Source organism: Onychomys torridus, chromosome 8 (genome assembly GCF_903995425.1).
Source record: "Onychomys torridus chromosome 8, mOncTor1.1, whole genome shotgun sequence".
Taxonomy (NCBI): Eukaryota; Metazoa; Chordata; class Mammalia; order Rodentia; family Cricetidae; genus Onychomys; species Onychomys torridus.
The window spans coordinates 86,597,606-86,615,610 of NC_050450.1; the positions used below are offsets into that span (position 1 = coordinate 86,597,606).

Below are 18,005 nucleotides of genomic sequence, written 5' to 3' on the forward strand. Positions count from 1 at the left end.
CCACAGGCTGGTCATAAACACACACCAGTTGGCACAAAGATTTGGAGCGCCAATAGCTCTTTATTGCCCATAGCTGACATTGCCCAGGACTCAGGAGAAATAAGTTACAGCAGCTGTGGCACCCAACAGGAACTGCCAAACTGGGGAGAGGGCCGAGCTGCAGAGGGCACGGATCCTGGGAAAAGGGGTGTGAGGTGGTAGTGGAAATATCACAGAGAACATCTCTTCTCTGCCTCCGAGACCATAGAAATGTCTAGTTCCTCTCTGTGCCCAAAGGGGCAAAGTGGAGGTCAGGGTGTTGTTAGCTACATGGAGATAAGTGAGGGGCAAAAGGCAGAGGGAGCTCCTAGCGGAACCACAAGGAAACAAAGGTTTGAACCCCAGAACCACGCTTCCAAGAATCGTGTAGTCACAGGATGACGCAGGGAGGCCGGCTATTGGTGATCTTCTCTAAAGGTTCTCCATTGCTGGCTCTTCGGATGGCCTCGATGAGCTAGGGGACAGAGACGTGGGCCGGTGTTACGCATAGGAGAGGAGGGTGTGTCTCAGCCAGTCACCCTCTCAATGCTGCAGATACTCACATCTTTCTCATAAGGAAAACCCCCATTCTCCAGCTTGGAGAACACCAGCTGTCCATTGATCTCAATCTCAAAGGCCCCTGGTATGAAATAAACGCAAGAATGAGCCAAGGACGGGCAGAAGTCCAGGGAGGTCCTTGGCACTCCAGAGACGGCAAGCAGGACTGTTTGTGGTCTCCGCCTACACCACGTGTGACCCGGTTTTTAGATCCTTAAGCCATTCAGCCCAAGAAACCCCCATCACGCCATTAAGGGCTCTTTCACCCACACCAGGCATTTTCACTATGTGCCAGACACTGCTAGGGGGTTTATATGCAGTAGCCAATGTCAGCTCTAGAAGGTAGGAGAGCTGGGGTTTATAACACAGACTGACTCAGCAGGTGCTCTGCGGACCTCACCTGTCCCCCCGTGTCGCGACTCAATCTCGATGCCCGGATACTCCTCCTTCACGGCGCTCGCCAGCTCCAGGTAGGTCGCCTCGAAGCCGCAGGGTTCACTGGGGAGAAGAGACGTGGGGTGAGCTGGGGTTCCGGGGGGTGGGGCCTCCCGTGGGCCCACCCCCGCCTTGCCGGCGAACACAGGGCTCCTTTTCAGCCCGAGTGGCTCACCAGTACTCCACCACGATGTGGACTCCACTGCCTGCTTCTACCTCCCCGGGAGGGGGCACTACGGACACTTGTCCTGGCTCCCCACTCATTGCGGCCCGCTCCGCTGCAGGGCTGCTTCCGGGTGTGACGCCAGGCCAAGGTCACGTGAGGGGCGTGGCGGACCTCTCGTTGCGTGTGGGCGCCCCCTGCGGTCACCAGCTACTACTACATCTCGATCCTGTGCTGCAGCTGGAGAGCCAGTATCCTGGGTCCAACTAAGGCGAACCTATCCAAACCCTCCCTGATCTGGGTTTTGAGAACGCTGCACTTCTTCGGCATTCGTTGCTCACTGGACGTCGTGGATTTGCTTAAATAACGACCTGCCTCTGATTGCAGAGCTTTTTCCCGTTTACAAAAGACAGAAAAAAAATGGGGCAAGCATCTGAGGATGGGGCAGAAGTAGCTGATGGTTTGTGATTATTGGTATTTCTCACTAGCGTGATAATGACATTTGAAACCACCCCATAGTTACATGCTCAAGCTTTATTTTTTTTAATTTTTTTAGAATAATTATGTATATATGTGAGTGAATTTGTGCATCTGAGGGCATCTTTTAAAACTTTTATTACATGTGTATTTATTAATTTGTGTATGAGTGTGTATTGGAGGTGGGGGCTGTGCCACACAGCATACTTGTGAGGGTCAGAGTACAGCTTTTAGGACTCGGTCTCCTTCCATCCTCTGGGTCCCAGGGACTGAACTCAGATTGTCAGGCTCTGTCGCAGATGTCTTTCGTGTTAAGCCCAACACTCTAGTTCTTTTGACTCTAAAGTGCCAACTGGTGTCGTTTTCAAACCTTTGTGACTCTGTCCTGCACTAAAGGAAAGGAAGTATCTGTTCCTCAGGCTATGCTTCCTCACGGGCACCCACATTTTGCACACCCATCTCATCCTAGCCTCTCATTGCATCCAGTTTGTAGTTCTGGAAATGGAGGCCGCCTGAGTCTTCCCTGCCTCTTCCTTCCCTGCAGCACCACTTTAGGATCGAACTCATTCTGGTGTCTCTTTAAACTGTTCATTGTTTGCTCAGCCTTTGTTTGCCGCGCTCTGTCATCATCCCGGCCAGTTACAGAACGTTTCCATCAACCTAAGAAACCCCGTCCTGGGTGCTTGCAATCCATCCCACTTCCAACTCCAGTCCTAAGCGATCACCGACCTGCTCTCTATAAACTTTTCTGGGTATTTCACGTAAATGGAATCATACAACATGTGGCTTTTGCTATGGTTTCTTTCAAACTGTACACGCTTCCCTGCAGTGGTGTGCCAGGAGTTCCTTTTTATTGATGAGTCCTATTTCATTCCATGTGTAGCTAGAGCACAGGTACGATTTATTGCCATTAATTTGGGTTTCTTCGGTTTTTGTCTGTTTTAATGTAGATGTCTTTTTGTGGATGTATGTCATCATCTCTCTTTGGTAGATCCCTAGGGGTAGAATTATTGGGCTGCCTGGGAAATTTATATTGAGCTCTTTATGGAGTTGCCTACCTCTAGTCTTCTCCAAGCGGCTCTATCATTTTACACTACCAACAGCAATAGAGGACACAGGGGTCTGTTTCTTCATAGCTGTCAGACGCACTGCTTTCCCATCTCTTTGATGACAACCTATTCTATTAGGAAATGCTACTAGCCATCTTCTCAGGTAGTCATTACCCATTCATACATATTACTTGAAACAGAAACATTCATTCAATTTTTTCCTTTTTCTTTCTTTCTTTTTTTCTTTTTGATTTTTCAAGACAATGTTTTTCTGTGTAGCCCTGGCTGTCCTGGAACTCACTCTGTAGACAAGGCTGGCTTCGAACCGAGAGATCTACTGGTCTCTGCTTCCTCAGTGCTGGCATTAAAGGCCTGTGCCACCACTGCCTGGCCAATTTTGTTTTGTTTTTGAAATGGATCTTAATGTGTAGCTCTGGCTGGCCTGGAACTCGGAAATACACCTGCCTCTGCCTTTTGAGAACTAGGATTAAAGGCATGTACCACAATGCTCAGTTTATAGCCCAGTTTTAATTGGGTTACTTATATCTTCATTATTGGTATTTAAGAGTTCTTTATAACTGAGGGATGGTGGCACAGGCCTTTAATTCCAGCATTCAAGAGGCAGAGGCAGGCAGATCTCTGTGAGTTAGAGGCCAGCCTGGTCTACAAAGTGAGTTCTAAGACAGCCAGGTCTGTTACACAGAGAACCCCTGTCTTGAAAAAACAAAACAAAACATACAAACAAAAAAGTTCTTTATGTAATCTACAGTATCTATAATGAAATAAATGAAAGAGATAATTTAGAAGTATTTTCTCTTGGTTTTTGCAACATACACATTTTAAATGAGTACATTCAATTAATTTTTTTCTTTAAAAAATTCTTTGCAAGCCCAATGGTGGCATAAGACTTTAATCTCACTTGAGAGGCAGAGGTAGGCAGATCTCTGAGTTCAAGGGCAGCCTGGTCTACAGAGAGAATTCCAGGACAGCCAAGGGTACACAGAAATTCTGTTCCAAAACCCAAAATAAATAAACAAACAAACAAATAAATATCCTTTGCCTAACCCAAGGTTACAGATTTTCCTTCATTATTATTTATTTAACTTTTGTTTTTGATGTTTTATTGTGACTTTATCTAAAATTTTATACGTTTGGTTCTGATATTTAGGCTTATGATCTATTTTTTCTTGTTTCCTTGTTTATGTTATGTTTTGTTCAGCTTGGCTGTCCTGAAACTTACTATGTAGACCAGGCTAGCCTTGAACTCACAGAGATCCACTTGCTTCTCTCTCCTGAGTGCTGGAATTAAAGGCATACACCACTGTGCCTAGGCTATGATTTATTTTTTAATGATTATTTTTATTGATGTGTGTATTTATATCTGTATAAGTACATGTGTATACAGGTGCCTGTGGAGACTGGAAGAGGGCATCAGATCCCCTGGAGCTGGAATTACAGGCAGTTGTGAACCTTTGAATGGTAAGTGATGGGAACTGAACTCAGGTTCTCTGAAGAGCAGCAAGTGCTCTTAACCACTGAGCCATCTCTACATCCCGTTAGGATCTATTTAGAACTATTTTTGTGCATCATGGGAAGTAAACAGCTAAATTAATCTTTTGGCATGTAAGTATTAAATTGCCACAGTGCCATTCAGTTAAAACACCCTTCTCTACCAGGTATTGTGGGACGTGCCTTAACTACATGGGAGACACAGCAAGAGGTCTGGTTGAATTCAAGAACATTCTGGGCAACATAGGAACACACTTGTGTCAAAAGATCCTATCTAGGGGTTGGGGATTTAGCTCAGTGGTAGAGTGCTTGCCTAGCAAGCACAAGGCCCTGGGTTCTTTGGTCCTGAGCTCGGGGTGGGGTGGGGGGTGGGTGGGGGTGGGAGTGGGGGGGTGGGGGGTGGGGGTGGGGGTGGGTCCTATCTGTCCATTAAATGGGCTCTACATCTTTATTAAAAAAGCTACTGTCTCCAGACATGGTAGCACACACCTTCAATTCCAGCACTCAGAAGGCAGATGTAGGTGGATCTCTGTGAGTTCGAGGCCAGCCTAGTCTACCAAGCAAGTTCCAGGACAGCCAGGGCTGTTACATAGAGAAACCCTGTCTTGAAAATAAAAACAAAACAAAACAAAAGCTACCGCTATAGAAACATGAACGTTTATCTTCCAATTCTCAAAGCTTTCCAGTGATCAATACAAGTGGTTCCTTGAATTTTTAACGTTGCAGTGGTATATACTTGATAAAGATTCAACAGAAACTGGACTTTGACATTTTGTAGTTTAGATATAAGGTGCATTTTCCAATCAAGGTATTTTAAAAATTATAAAGGTCCTCATTATGAGTACATATGTATGTGTGGGTATGGATATACCAATAAATACCACAGTGCCCGTGTGGAGGTCAGAGGAAAACTTTTGGGAGTCCTCTCCTCACCATGTGCTTCCTGAGAAGTGAACTCAGGTCATCAGGTGTGCAGCAAGCCATCTCCCACACTTCTTCAAGGTATTTTACAATGACATAGGTCTATAAGCCCAGCAGGGGCAGAAGGGAGGCCACAAGTTCAAGACTAGCTTCAGTTAAATAGGGAGTTTGAGGCTAGCCAAGGTTACACAGCAAGACCCCAAGACAGAAAACCAAAAATGGGCTTGAGAAATGGTGAGCACTTGCTGCTCTGGCCGAGGACCCAGGTTCAGTTCCCAGCACCTACATAGTGCTTCATAATCATCTCTGACTCCAGTTCCAGGGGATCTGATGCCTTCCTCTGGTGTCTTTGGACACCAGTCAACAATGTGGTATAGTTAAATACATGCAGGCAAACACATACACATAAATGAAAAATAAAAATCTTAAAAAACAAAACAAAACAAAAAAAAACCCAAGGTAGGGCTGGAGAGATGGCTCAGTGGTTAAGAGCACTGGCTGCTCTTCCAGAGGTCCCGAGTTCAATTCCCAGCAACCACATGGTGGCTCACAACCATCTGTAATGAGATCTGGTGCCCTCTTCTGGCTTGCAAGGACATATGCAGGCAGAACACTGTATATGTAATAAAGAAATAAATCTTGCAGGGCGGTGGTGGTACACTCCTTTAATCCCAGCACTCAGGAGGCAGAGCCAGGCGGATCTCTGTGAGTTTGCCAGCCTGGGCTACCAAGTGAGTTCCAAGAAAGGTGCAAAGCTACACAGAGAAACCCTGTCTCGAAAAACAAACAAACAAACAAACAAAAAACCAAGGCAGGGGCTGGAGAGATGGCTCAGAGGTTAAGAGCACTGACTGCTCTTCCAGAGGTCCTGAGTTCAATTCCCAGCACCCATATGGTGGCTTACAACCATGTGTGATGAGATCTGGCTCCCTCTTCTGTGTACATAATAAATAAAGAAGTCTTAAAAAAAAAAACAAAAACAATAACAACAAGGCAATGCAACAACAAAACTAGGTTTGTCTAGATGCACCAGCATCCTAAGACAAGGGACGGCAAATCCATTTCTTCTTGTGTGTCTTTTATTTTAGTTTTGTTTGGTTGGAGATACTCTTGCTATGGCATACCTCAGTCTGGCCTTGAACTCTTAATCCTCCTGAGTACTGACTGGGCTTACATATTCAGCTTGTGGTGAATTCTAATTAACTTATATATATTTAAAGTTCATTTCCTACGGGCAAGATGGCTTGGCAGTTAAAGGCACTTGCTGCTAAGCCGGATGACATAAGCTTTGATTCCCGGAACTCACCTGTTGGAAGGAGAGAATCAATTCTCATTAACCTCTACACACACACACACACACACACACACACACACACACACAGGCAGGCAGACAGAAGGGGGAGACAAACATACACACACACACACACACACACACACACACACACACACACACACAGAGGCAGGTACACATAAATAAAAACAAGTCTTTGCTAAAGAAAGAAATGGAATCCTACATCCCTCAGCCCTCTGAGTCTGGCCCAGCCTTCAGCATTCTGAGGGATCTACAGGAACCCTGCCCATGGCTCTGAGTCTCCCCTTGGGCCCAGCTGTAGGGTCTGGCTTCTGCCCACCACTCCTGCCAGTCTGGACAAACAGGATGGACGGCTCTCAAACCTGGTTTGCAAAACAGCCACCAGAGGAGGGCTGGTCAATACCACACATTCCTGGGGCTCTGCCTCAGAGATACCGACTCTGGTGGCTGAGGAGGGGCCCAAGGATCTGAAGAGACTTGGAGGCTGTGTTCCCGCCTTTTAAGAATTGTGAGGCTTTTCTCCACCCCTCCCAACCTGCACAACCTGCCCAGGCTCACCTGCATGGCGGCTTTCCCTGTCCACCCCCACTCCACCCCCACTCCCTTAGCTCTGCCTTAGGTGTTCCCGCCTATGTTTGCTCCTCCACATGGATGGCTAACCCCTCTGGTTCCCATTCACCGGCAGCTCCTCCTCTGCTTCCTCTTCACCTCCACAGAAAGGCCTTCCCTGCCTCCCGTGAGTCACCCACCTGGCATACTTGTCACTTGTCATTTTTTTTATTTGTGTGGCTCTTAAAGGTCAGTCTCCCCGACTGGGTTGCAGCAGGCTGAGGGCGGGTTTGTTTTGTTGCTTTGCTCTGTATCCCCAAGCCCGGATCTGCTCAGCATTGGGTAAATTGGCTCCCGAGCCTTTTCTGTTTAAACTGCTTCCTGGCCCAAGTAATCTTGCGGCCTTCCTCACTCTTTGATTTGCCCATTCATACTAGTCTTGCTCTTCTTTCTTTTTGTTTTTTGAGACAATGTTTCCCTATAGTCCTCCCTGTCCTGGAACTTGCTTTGTAGACCAGGCTGGCCTCGAACTCACAGAGATCCACCTGCCTCTGCCTCTAGAGTGCTGGGATTAAAGGTGTGAGCACCATAGCCCTCTTTCCACACTAGCTTTTCCAGAGAAAAGTTGAGGCTGTGCGTCCTCGTCCTCAGGGCAGACCTCTTATCGACCCGTGTGGGTTGTTTGTTTTTCTTTAAACATCACCCATAGGAAGCCGGGAGGTGGCCCTCCGCCTTTGATCTCCGTCCCTCAGCCCCTCTTCCTCATCCCCCGATGTTTACTGAGGGCTGAACCAGAAAGCTGGAGTTACTGCTGTAACAGGGATCACCTGCACCCCGGCCCCAAGGTCGCCAGATCACCGTGGCCCCTCCCACTAGGCCACCTTGCCACTCTTCGATTTGAAACGGGGCAGGTGAGACCCTGGACTTGGCTCGGAAGGGAGGGTGTACCTTGGGTATGTCAGAGGGCCCAGGGGAACAGCTTGGGTGGCTAGACTGACTGGAGGTCAAAGGGCAGAGCATCTCTTCAGGCTTCCCTCTTGAGCGGAGTGCCCTTTGTCCTGGCCTGGGGTGGGGGGTGGGGGGGGGGGGGGGGGGAAGTTGAAGACGGCCCCCTAGCTTGACCAATGAACTGACCATCCAAGGGGAGGGATGAGTAGGAGTGGGCGGGACCACTTCTTATCTAATAAACCGCCTTCAGACTAGATTGTTCTCTTTCCAGCTTGTTCTTTTTGACTCTTCCCCGCCTCTCCCCAGGCACCTGCTCTCTCCCCTGGCACCTGCTGCCCAGTAGGGAGGGCAAGAGCAATCCCAGGCAGTGCCTTGTGAGGAGTCTCCACCCCTCCTCCAGCGCTTCCTTCTCCAGGGCGCCTCTCAGGCCCCGCCCTCACCTGCCCAAGATAATTTTAGTTTCCCTGAGCCTGGAATCTGGATACGCAGGCTTCTCTCCATATCCTCCCGCCTCAACATCCAAAGGCGTGATCCCCTCCTAACCACCTGTAGAGGAGAGAGCGTGGAGCGGAACTCAAATCCAAGGGTTTGCGATCCCTAGACAGAGCCTGACTTTGGGCCCGGTGTCCGGCTCCTCCTGCTGGAGTTCCTCCAGGTAAGGCGACCGAGATCCGTCTCAGACAATCTGCTCCTACCCCCATCCTCACCAGGGCTTCAGGTTGTGCCCGCCTCGGGCGGATCTGGCCCGCTGCCCAGGTGGATGGCCCGGAGGCTGCCAGGCTCCCCCTCCCTGCCCCCCCATCCCCCCCACCCCGTACGTCCTCACTTGGTGAGGTCAGGCCACAGGCGGGGAAAGGAGGTGGTGGTAGTTAAGGCCTAGAGTCTTTCTCCCTAAACCAGTGGCCTCAGGCAGGTGTGCCGACGTCTAAGGTCTAGGTAAGGAACGAAGCGGGAACTTCGTCTTGGGGGTGGGATGCAAGTTAGGACTGGGTCCCTAAGGAAAGCGGCACTCTCCTGATGCTCTGGCGGCGTCACTGCATTGTTTTGTTTGTCGCTCGGCATCTCGAATCCTTCCCCTGCCTCTCCTTGCTCCCCGAGACCTCGTGTTTTTCATTTTGTGCCCCTCACACCCCCTCCTCTCCCAGTGAATTCGTGAATGGGAGGTAGGGTGTCTCGGTCACCTCCGGGAAGCTGGACTTTCCGGCTAAAACTAGTTCTTTCTACTCAGGACCAGCTAGTTGGAGGTGGTGGTGGTGGTGGTGGTGGGGAATCCGGAGGTGGCCCTTTACTACCTTCCTGAGCTCAGTTTACTACAACCTGGGGTTCCCATTTGGAGGGGAGTAAAGGGGAGGGATTCCCACATGGTTGGCACTCCGTCCCCCCACGCCGTTGTCCCACCTCGGATGTGGAAGCCGGGTGGGCTGAGGATCCCTCCTGGCTGCAGCTGCAGCTGCATGTGGACAAAGAAAGCTGGAGCTGTGGGTGCTGTGAGAAGGGTCTGCCCTGCAGGGCCAGGAAGAGTGTGTGGCAGGCCATGTGGGCCTGTCTTGAATCTGAAGCTGGGGAAGGACCTAAGTCTGGGTCTGGGTCTTCATGGCGGGATGGGACAGAGTGCACCTGAGGGCCAGATGGTAGCATTTTCAGTCGGTTCTTTTTTTTTTTTTTTGTCCTTATCAGCCCCCCCCCCCCCCCAAGAATGCAATGTCTTTTGAGTTGTGAGTCTGTGCTAGCTTGGACTCTGTTCTCCCGCGCGCGCTCGTGTGTGTGTGTGTGTGTGTGTGTGTGTGTGTGTGTGTGTGTGTGTGTGTTTTGTATACCTCCTCAAATGCAAAATAATGATTAACTCTACAGGCAACTCTAGCATTCTTCCCAAATTAAACATTAAAGAGTTGTCCCGCCCCCCTTTATTCCATTGGATGTTTTTTTTTTTCTGAGCGGAGTGGGCGGAGCATCAACTTCGGGTCAACTAAGGGTTTCCTACCTCCTCATCTGGGCCCAGTACCCCTAAAGGTTAAGCCCCCCTCCCCTCCCCAAGTCCTGAGGGAGTTGGCTTGGTGTACTGGACCAGAACCAGACCTCAAGCTGTCCAGGCCACTGGCTCACCAATCCCTCTCCTAGACCTGGGAAGAGTGGACGGTTGCTTTGTTTGCTGTTGGCCCCAAACGTTTAGGCCTTGCCACTCGCCTTGGCGTTTGCTAGGTGGGGCAAGATTCAGGAAGTAAACAAGGCGGCTGGGAGGGTAGGAGAGAGGGTGGGGCGGGAGCTGCTGAGACTGGGGAGCAGGAGTTGGAGTGGCCTGGTTGAGAGGACTAGTTGGTTGGGGGACCAGTTTCTCCACTGGAAGCTTTGCCTAGTCTCTGGTTTGAATGTCTCAGACCTCTTGGGCAGGGGCTGCCGGGCCCGGTACCTGCCGGCTTCTAGTCTTCCCCAGCTGAAGGGTGGGTTGGAGGGATCTGGAAGCTAACCCTAGTGCAGCCAGCATGCACCGGGGCCTCTGACATCACACTGTAATCTGACTGGAATCTGCTTCCTCCCCTTTCAAACAGCTGTCCAGATGGATGTTGTTTTCTGACCTGGAGGGAGGGGCACCCCGGCAGAGACCTCCCCCATCTCTCCCTAAAATGAAAGATCAGATGGGTGGGAGTGGGTGTCAGGTGTTCTGCTTGCTCTGCCTGGCTTTCCCGAGGGTGCTCTGCTCGGTCTGCCTGTCCTCTTGGGTGTTTTAACTCCACTACTGCCAGATGGTACCGGTCTGGTCAGGACATCCCAGAGTGTGTTGATTCTCTTCCACAGAGCAATATACAGGAGTCCCCAAAGCCAAGTGCATCAGCATTCATCCTGAGGGTAGTTAACAGCAAACAGAGCTGTAGGTTCCAGACCCAGGCTAGGCAGGGCTGAATACTGCTTGTACATCACCAGAAGGTGGGTTCCAATCCTGATAGGTTCCTGGATCCAGCCCGGGGAACTTCCTCCACTTCCCTGAGTTATAAGCAAGCCAATGGTTTAGGACTAAGGTGGGCAGACGATTAGTCCCATCTGGGCTGGACATTGGCCAAGGGTGGGGAAGGTGATGTAAGGGGAGCCTCGGGCTGCTCCTCCCCACATCTTCATCTTTTCCCAACCCGCACCCCTCTCTCCCAGGCTCCCTGTAGGTTGGGGAGTCAGGGACCGAGGGCAGAGGCAGGTTGTTTGTGTTCCTCCTCAGCCAGGAAGTCCTAAAGATGAGTCAAAGTTGAATGGAGAGCCTGGGGCATAGCTGTCCCGCCCCACCCTGACTCACCTGTCCCCCAGATCTCTTCATGCCCCCACGGAAGGGTCAAGTGTTTCTCCTATCCTATCCTGGTGCCGGGAACCTTCTCAGGTGTCCTGGGCAGCCTCACAGCTGGTGCAGGGTCTGGAGAACAGGCAGGGTTGGCATTTTGTCTAGGTCCTGACAGGTTGGGCACCAGGGGGGGCTGCTGGTTCCAGCGGAGAAGGGCTGGGACCTCCCCACTTCTCTGCCCGGTCTCACCTGTCCTTACTTACCCTAGCTCCTCTGCTCCCGTGGGCGCTAAGGCACAGATGAGACTCTGGTGTGCGTGCCAGGTGCTTTCAGACCAGAGATGGGATAAGACAGGTGCACAGTAATGGGGGCAGAGTTCCCAGCACGAGGCTGAGTGTGGCAAGTCCCAGAGGACGTCTCATACATAGGAGGTGGTGAGGCCGCAGGAAAAAGTAGGGCAGGATGAGGGGCCTGGCAAGGCCCACAGAGTTTGGAGGTTGCTTGGTTAAGAGCCCCTCCCACCCCACTGCAGGCTAGGCCTTCTGTTCCCACCACAACCTGAGTGCACTGTCCTGCCTTTCTGATTCCTGGCCTTCCACACCGCCTCTTCTCTGTGTCACTCATCACTAGGCCAGGTGTTACCACAACAGGCTTGGCAACTGCTGCTGGCCGCAAGGTTCTAGAACAACAGTGTTGGAATAGTTCACAGAGCTCCGTGGAAGGGGCAACCTTTGCCCTGACCCTGTGGCTGCAGCAGGGGGCATGTGGCAGGGAGCCTGCCTGGCCTTTCCCAAGCTGCTTTTGTTGCAGGAAGAACGCTGGGGCTGGAGTCCCAGTCACCAGACTGAATGCTACTGGGCACGTGCACGCTTCCTTCTCCGGACCCCAGTGTCCCTTTCTGTAAAGTGGGCATGTCCTGTTCTCTGAGGGATCAGGGAGCTGCAGTGTGAAGGCATCAGTCAGTGGAAGCACATGGCATCAGCAGAGCTGCATTGTCTTCACAGGTGCCATGGAACTGGATCTGAGCCCACCTCATCTCAGCAGCTCCCCGGAAGATGTGTGCCCAGCTCCTGGGACCCCTCCCGAGACTCCTCCGCCCCCTGATAACCCTCCATCTGGGGATGTGAAGCGGTCCCAGCCTCTGCCCATCCCAAGCAGCAGGTTGGATGGGGCAGTGGGGCTGCATTGGTAGGGAGATCTGGGGACAGGGAGGTGAACCAGCACTGGCTAACACGTAGGGGCTTCCATCCCTCAACTCTGACATAGGAAACTTCGAGAAGAGGAGCTTCAGGCGACCTCTCTACCCTCCATCCCCAACCCCTTCCCTGAGCTCTGCAGCCCACCTTCACAGAAACCCATTCTTGGGGGTTCCTCCAGTGCAAGGGGGTTGCTTCCTCGAGATTGTGGCCGCCTTCATGTGAGTTGTTTTGGGAAAGGGAAAAACGGGGACAGAGCTGCCCCAGCCCTGGGCAGAGATGGTGGAGCCTCTTTAATGCAGTTGGGGGGGGGGTGTCTTGGTACCTGCGGATAGGATAAGTCAGAGAGTAGAATCCCCCCTGCCTTACCCCAAGTCACCTGCAGTTCCTGGGGTACAGGTGGTGAAGGTGTACAGCGAGGATGGGGCCTGCCGGTCTGTGGAGGTGGCAGCGGGTGCCACAGCTCGCCATGTGTGTGAAATGCTGGTGCAGCGAACCCACGCCCTGAGTGATGAGTACTGGGGCCTGGTAGAGTGCCACCCCTATTTAGCACTGGGTGAGTTGGGGCACAAGGAGCTGTGGGACGATGTCTTGGGCCAGACAGGCGGCTCATCTGGGAGGCTTGGTTAATCTCTACCAACCCCTGCTTTTCACCCTTGATCTCAGAGCGGGGTGTGGAGGACCATGAGTTCGTGGTGGAGGTGCAGGAGGCCTGGCCTGTCGGTGGAGATAGTCGCTTTGTCTTTCGCAAAAACTTCGCCAAGTATGAACTGTTCAAGAGCCCCCCAGTGAGTGAGACCCTGGGTGTACACACACACACACACACACACACACACACACATACACACACACACACACACACACCCCGGTTCCCCAGCCTGGATTCTTGAGCTTTGATCCCTGACTCCTTTCTTTCCCAGCATACCCTGTTCCCAGAAAAGATGGTCTCCAGCTGTCTGGATGCACAAACAGGCGTATCCCATGAAGACCTCATCCAGGTGAGGTCTTCCTCACTATAGATCCACAATCCTCCCCAGAATCATCCAGTGCTTCTAACCCCTGCTGCCATGTGTCATCTGATCTGTGTGTCTGTTGGCATTTCCCCCCCTCCCCCACCTTGGTGACCTTGCTGGTGAAATGGTGTCAGTCAGTACTGATGCTGCACCTCCTCTGGAGGCTCGAGAGGAGGCAAGCCTTTCACCCTCTATTCACATCTGTCCTCAGAACTTCCTGAATGCCGGCAGCTTCCCCGAGATCCAGGGCTTCCTGCAACTTCGGGGATCAGGCCGGGGGTCAGGCCGAAAGCTGTGGAAACGATTCTTCTGCTTTCTGCGGCGATCTGGTCTCTATTACTCCACCAAGGGCACCTCCAAGGTGAGGTCTTGAGGGTCAGCTCTAGCCAGTCACATACTTCTTCCTCAGTGGTTCTCCTAGACCTTCTCACTCTTGGGCCAGGGGACCCTCAGCTCATCTTTCCTCCCCTTGGGCTGGCTGTCTTCAGGCCATGAGGGCATCTGTCTTCCCCAACCCCTGTTTAGCTCACCTACCCTAGGGATGGTGGTAGACAAGACAGGTGACTTGAATCCACCTGTGCGTGTGTGTGTGTGTGTGTGTGTGTGTGTGTGTGTGTGTGTGAGTGTGAATGTCAGCCGTCAGTCTCAGGTGGACCTCCTCAGGAGCTATCTACCTTGTTTTTTAAGACAGGGTACCTACTAGGACCTAGAACTTGCAGATTAGGTTAGGCTGACTGGCAGGAGAACCCCAAGAACCTTGCTGTCCCCACACGGGGATTAGAAGTGTGTAGCATTACATCCAGCTCTTTAGGTCGGTGCTGGGGATCAAACTCGGGTCCTTCTGATTGCACAGCCATAAACCTCACTTTACCAAATGAGCTGTCTCCTCCGCCCTCAGCCTCTAGTTGCTGTGTGAACATGGTTATTCCCCTGCCTCTCCCTGGTCCTAAAATCTCTCCACCCGGTGAGGCACTCGTGTGGCGATAAGACCCACCTGTACCAAGTCCTACTTTTTTACGATGCCCAGGACCCGAGGCACCTACAGTATGTGGCGGATGTGAATGAGTCTAATGCATATGTGGTGACCCAGGGCCGCAAGCTCTATGGGATGCCCACGGATTTCGGCTTCTGTGTCAAGGTGAGGACTCAAGCCTGGCCTGGTCTAGGGGAGGGTGAGAGCTCCCCAGTTCTTGTGCCCTACCTCTGGCTTTTGACCTCCACTCTGAGAAACCCAGCCTATTCTCCCTACGCCTGCACATCTGCATAGTCCTTGGGTCCTTCCCTGCCCCATGGCGGCTGGGCACAGAATCCGACAGGGGACAGCCCACTTCCTCTCCCCTCAGCCCAACAAGCTTCGAAATGGTCACAAGGGGCTCCACATCTTCTGCAGTGAGGACGAGCAGAGCCGTACCTGCTGGCTGGCTGCCTTCCGTCTCTTCAAGGTGAGACCCCTGGAATGGCGGGGAGTGGGGGTGGGTGGGTGGGGCTGGCCTTGCCTGAGGGAGCTCTGCCTTCAGGAAGTCTTCCCAGTAAGAGGTTACCATAACCTCACCTTCTCAGAATACCAGTCAGGAAGGGCAGGTTCAGCCCTACTCTGGAGAAGTCCTGGCCTGAGGGGTGTCACAGCCTAGGCTCTCTTGACCTCAAACCTTTTTTTCTTCTCCTGCCTCCAGTATGGGATGCAGTTATATAAGAATTACCAGCAGACTCAATCTCGTCAATTGCGCCTATGCTATTTGGGGTCTCAGCCCTTGGTGAGTACACTCAGGGGTATTAGGAGAGGTGGGGACACAGGCTCGGGGCAGCTATTCTGACCCCCTCTCTCCTCCTTCTGTCCTCTTCCCAGAGGAGCGTTTCAGATAATACCCTAGTGGCCATGGACTTCTCTGGCCAGGCTGGGCGTGTCATTGAGAACCCCCGGGAAGCTCTGAGTGCTGCCATGGAGGAGGCCCAGGCCTGGAGGGTAAGGGCCTGCATGCATCTGTGTGTCTGCTGCACCGGCTCCCAGTGGGCTTTCATGGAGGAGGAGGGAGGAGGAGGGCTTGGGGAGGTGGCAGATGCCAATGGCACCCTGACTCCCATGTCCCCCACTGCAGAAGAAGACAAGCCACCGTCTCAGCCTGCCCACCCCATCCTCCGGCTCCAGTCTTAGCGCAGGTGGGTGATGGTCTAGAGTTCCTAGGATGGGCTGCATTGCTGCTCTGAGCAATCTTGGCTGGGGGCCGAGGTGCCTTCCCTAAATGACCAGCATCTCTTCCCCCGACCCCAGCCATCCACCGTACCCAGCCCTGGTTCCATGGACGCATTTCCCGGGAGGAGAGCCAGCGGCTAATTGGACAGCAGGGCCTGGTGGATGGGTAAGGGACAGGGCTGGGTCGGGTAACAGACCTGGGGGCTCAGCGAGACCCTAGGGCAGGTGGAACCAGGAGTCCCTGGTAATACGGTTTTGTCTCCCCAAAGTGTGTTCCTGGTCCGGGAGAGCCAGCGCAACCCCCAGGGCTTTGTCCTTTCCCTATGTCACCTGCAGAAAGTCAAGCATTACCTCATTCTTCCGGTGAGTAACCCCCCACTCCTCACTGGGGGTTCTGGTAGCCAGGGGATACATGACTCGAAGCCCTACTATGCGCCCACTTTTTCCCTGTACAAGAAACGGGGGCCGATTGCTGGCTCTGTGGGCTGCTCCTCCACCTGGGCCCACTCCCTGACCTGCTCTCTGGCCACACCACAGAGCGAAGACGAAGGCTGCCTCTACTTCAGCATGGACGACGGCCAGACCCGCTTCACAGACCTGCTGCAGCTGGTGGAATTCCACCAGCTGAACCGAGGCATCCTGCCCTGTGTGCTACGCCACTGCTGTGCCCGTGTGGCCCTCTGAGGCCACATGAGCCATCAGCCCACAGGGCTGCCTACCACCCTTCTGTTCAGTGGACTTGATGAGGTGGATGGGATGGTGAACAGCTGAAGCGCTCTCCCATCCCACTTCTCTTCTCTTTACCTCCCTCGGGCAACAGAACATCCCCCAACCCTGTCCATCCCTGACTCCTGTCCCCAAGGGAGGCATTTGTGGTCTTCTCCTCAGGAGCTCCTGAGGCACTATTCCCATGAGGGACATTATGTGAAAAGTAGGGGCAGCCCAGGTGGTCTCAAGCCCCACACTCTGTACAGACTAAGAGGCCAGTTGATCTGCTCTGTTTTATACTAGTGACAATAAAGATTATTTTTTGATACACCCATGAGTTCTGTCTGGCAAGAACTGAGAAGAGGACCAGCAGAGGTGAAGGTGTTGGTGACCCAGAATATGCCCTGAGCACAAAAATGGTGTTAGTTGCCTGGGAGCTTCCATATCCTGGCAAGTACCCTGGCACCGACAGTCAGTGCTGGTTAAATGGATGAGTGGACAATGAGCAACAGGGGACTGTGCTTTTCTTCCATTCTTAAAAAAAAAAAAATTTATGTATTATGTCTGTGTGAGTATGTGCATGTGTGAGTGCAAGTGCTCAAGGGAGCCAGAAGGGGGCGCTGGATCCCTTGGAACTGTAGCTGCAGGCAGCAGGGAGCTGTCTGATGGATGCCGGGACACGAACTCAGGTCTTCTGCAAGAGCAGTGCATACCTTTAGCCAATGAGCCATCTCTTCAGCCCCAAGGGACTGGTTTCTGACAGAGCTTAGATCTGACAGAGCCTGGGATCTGGAGATGAGCCAGATATGGTGGTGCATCCTTGGAATCTCAGCACTTGGGTAGTAGAGGTAGGAAGAACATTTTGGGGGAACCTGGGCTACATGAGACCCCATCTCCCCAAAAAACAAGATGAATCAGCAGCAAGTCTTGGACTGGTTGATGAATAGTGAGCCCCGACAGACAAACACCACAGCAGAGGTAACAGGCTCACTTCCCAGAAGCGCCTGTGTCTTCCACCAACCTCTTTCCCCTCTTTCTAAGCCCAGATCTGCTTTCTTTCCCTATAGTCCCCCTCACCCAGAAAGCCAGAAAGGAAATGACTGTGCAGCAACCCCACCCCACCCTCAGTCTGACTACCCTCTCAAGCCCAGCCTTCAGCTTCCAGAATGATTTTTGCAAAGTGCAAACTTGGCCACTGCTCAGCCAGGCTGCAGTTACCCCAAGAGTTTCATGCCTTTACCCAACCTGACAGGAGCTTTAAAATACGTGTATCCAATGGCAGCATGTGCGCCTCTTGCTCGAGTTGCACAGACACATCTTTTAGAAGGTGAACCCCAAGCAGACATTATTTTGCCAAAAAAAGTCAAACTTGACTCTGGTTCTCACAGACTTAATTAAATCCACGATTTAATAACTAGTTTACCGGAAATACGAGGGCTGGAGGAACCCATGAATTGACACGTGGGGACAGTTAGCAAAATCTGGAATGGGGAACTACAGAAGAGATGGCTGCGTTTCTGCTTCAATAACAACAGAAATGACAAGAAAAGCAGAGCTGGGGAGTGTGTGGATTCTAAGAAATTTAGATGTGACAGTCAAATGATTCAAATCCAAACTCGCTGCAAAAATACATTCACACGAGCAATTGGGGGACAGTCTAACTCATGACAGTAAGGAATATGCCTAATTTTTGAAA

At 52.0% G+C, this 18,005-nt stretch overlaps 2 protein-coding genes across 2 annotated transcripts; one reads left to right on the forward strand and one right to left on the reverse strand.

Moving 5' to 3' along the window:
• Positions 1-32: 32 nt before the first annotated feature.
• Mien1 (migration and invasion enhancer 1) lies at positions 33-1,336 on the reverse strand. Its single transcript, XM_036196946.1, has 4 exons — positions 1,187-1,336; positions 977-1,074; positions 582-658; positions 33-493 (listed from the first exon to the last, which is right to left on the reverse strand). Exons 1-4 carry the CDS (start codon positions 1,273-1,275, stop codon positions 410-412), a joined length of 348 nt encoding a protein of 115 aa, XP_036052839.1. The 5' UTR covers positions 1,276-1,336; the 3' UTR covers positions 33-409.
• A 2,815-nt stretch (positions 1,337-4,151) lies between these two features.
• On the forward strand, positions 4,152-16,639 carry Grb7 (growth factor receptor bound protein 7). The gene is made up of 17 exons (XM_036197147.1): positions 4,152-4,179; positions 7,701-7,902; positions 8,211-8,594; positions 12,206-12,362; positions 12,468-12,618; positions 12,797-12,953; positions 13,064-13,185; positions 13,318-13,395; positions 13,622-13,771; positions 14,438-14,548; positions 14,754-14,852; positions 15,084-15,164; positions 15,257-15,373; positions 15,507-15,567; positions 15,680-15,767; positions 15,871-15,964; positions 16,139-16,639. The coding sequence occupies exons 4-17, from the start codon at positions 12,211-12,213 to the stop codon at positions 16,283-16,285; spliced, it is 1,608 nt and encodes a 535-aa protein (XP_036053040.1). The 5' UTR covers positions 4,152-4,179; positions 7,701-7,902; positions 8,211-8,594; positions 12,206-12,210; the 3' UTR covers positions 16,286-16,639.
• The last annotated feature ends 1,366 nt before the right edge of the window (positions 16,640-18,005 follow it).

Bases quoted from the DNA above. Each gene is read 5' to 3' on its own strand.
- Mien1 (XM_036196946.1), bottom strand. From the start codon at position 1,275: ATGAGTGGGGAGCCAGGACAAGTGTCCGTAGTGCCCCCTCCCGGGGAG. The intron at 659-976 runs GTGAGGTCCGCA...ATTTCATACCAG, and splicing joins GTCGCGACACGGGGGGACAG to GGGCCTTTGAGATTGAGATC. The intron at 494-581 runs GTGAGTATCTGC...TCTGTCCCCTAG, and splicing joins GTTTTCCTTATGAGAAAGAT to CTCATCGAGGCCATCCGAAG.
- Grb7 (XM_036197147.1), top strand. From the start codon at position 12,211: ATGGAACTGGATCTGAGCCCACCTCATCTCAGCAGCTCCCCGGAAGAT. The intron at 12,619-12,796 runs GTGAGTTGTTTT...CCTGGGGTACAG, and splicing joins GAGATTGTGGCCGCCTTCAT to GTGGTGAAGGTGTACAGCGA. The intron at 15,768-15,870 runs GTAAGGGACAGG...GTCTCCCCAAAG, and splicing joins CAGCAGGGCCTGGTGGATGG to TGTGTTCCTGGTCCGGGAGA.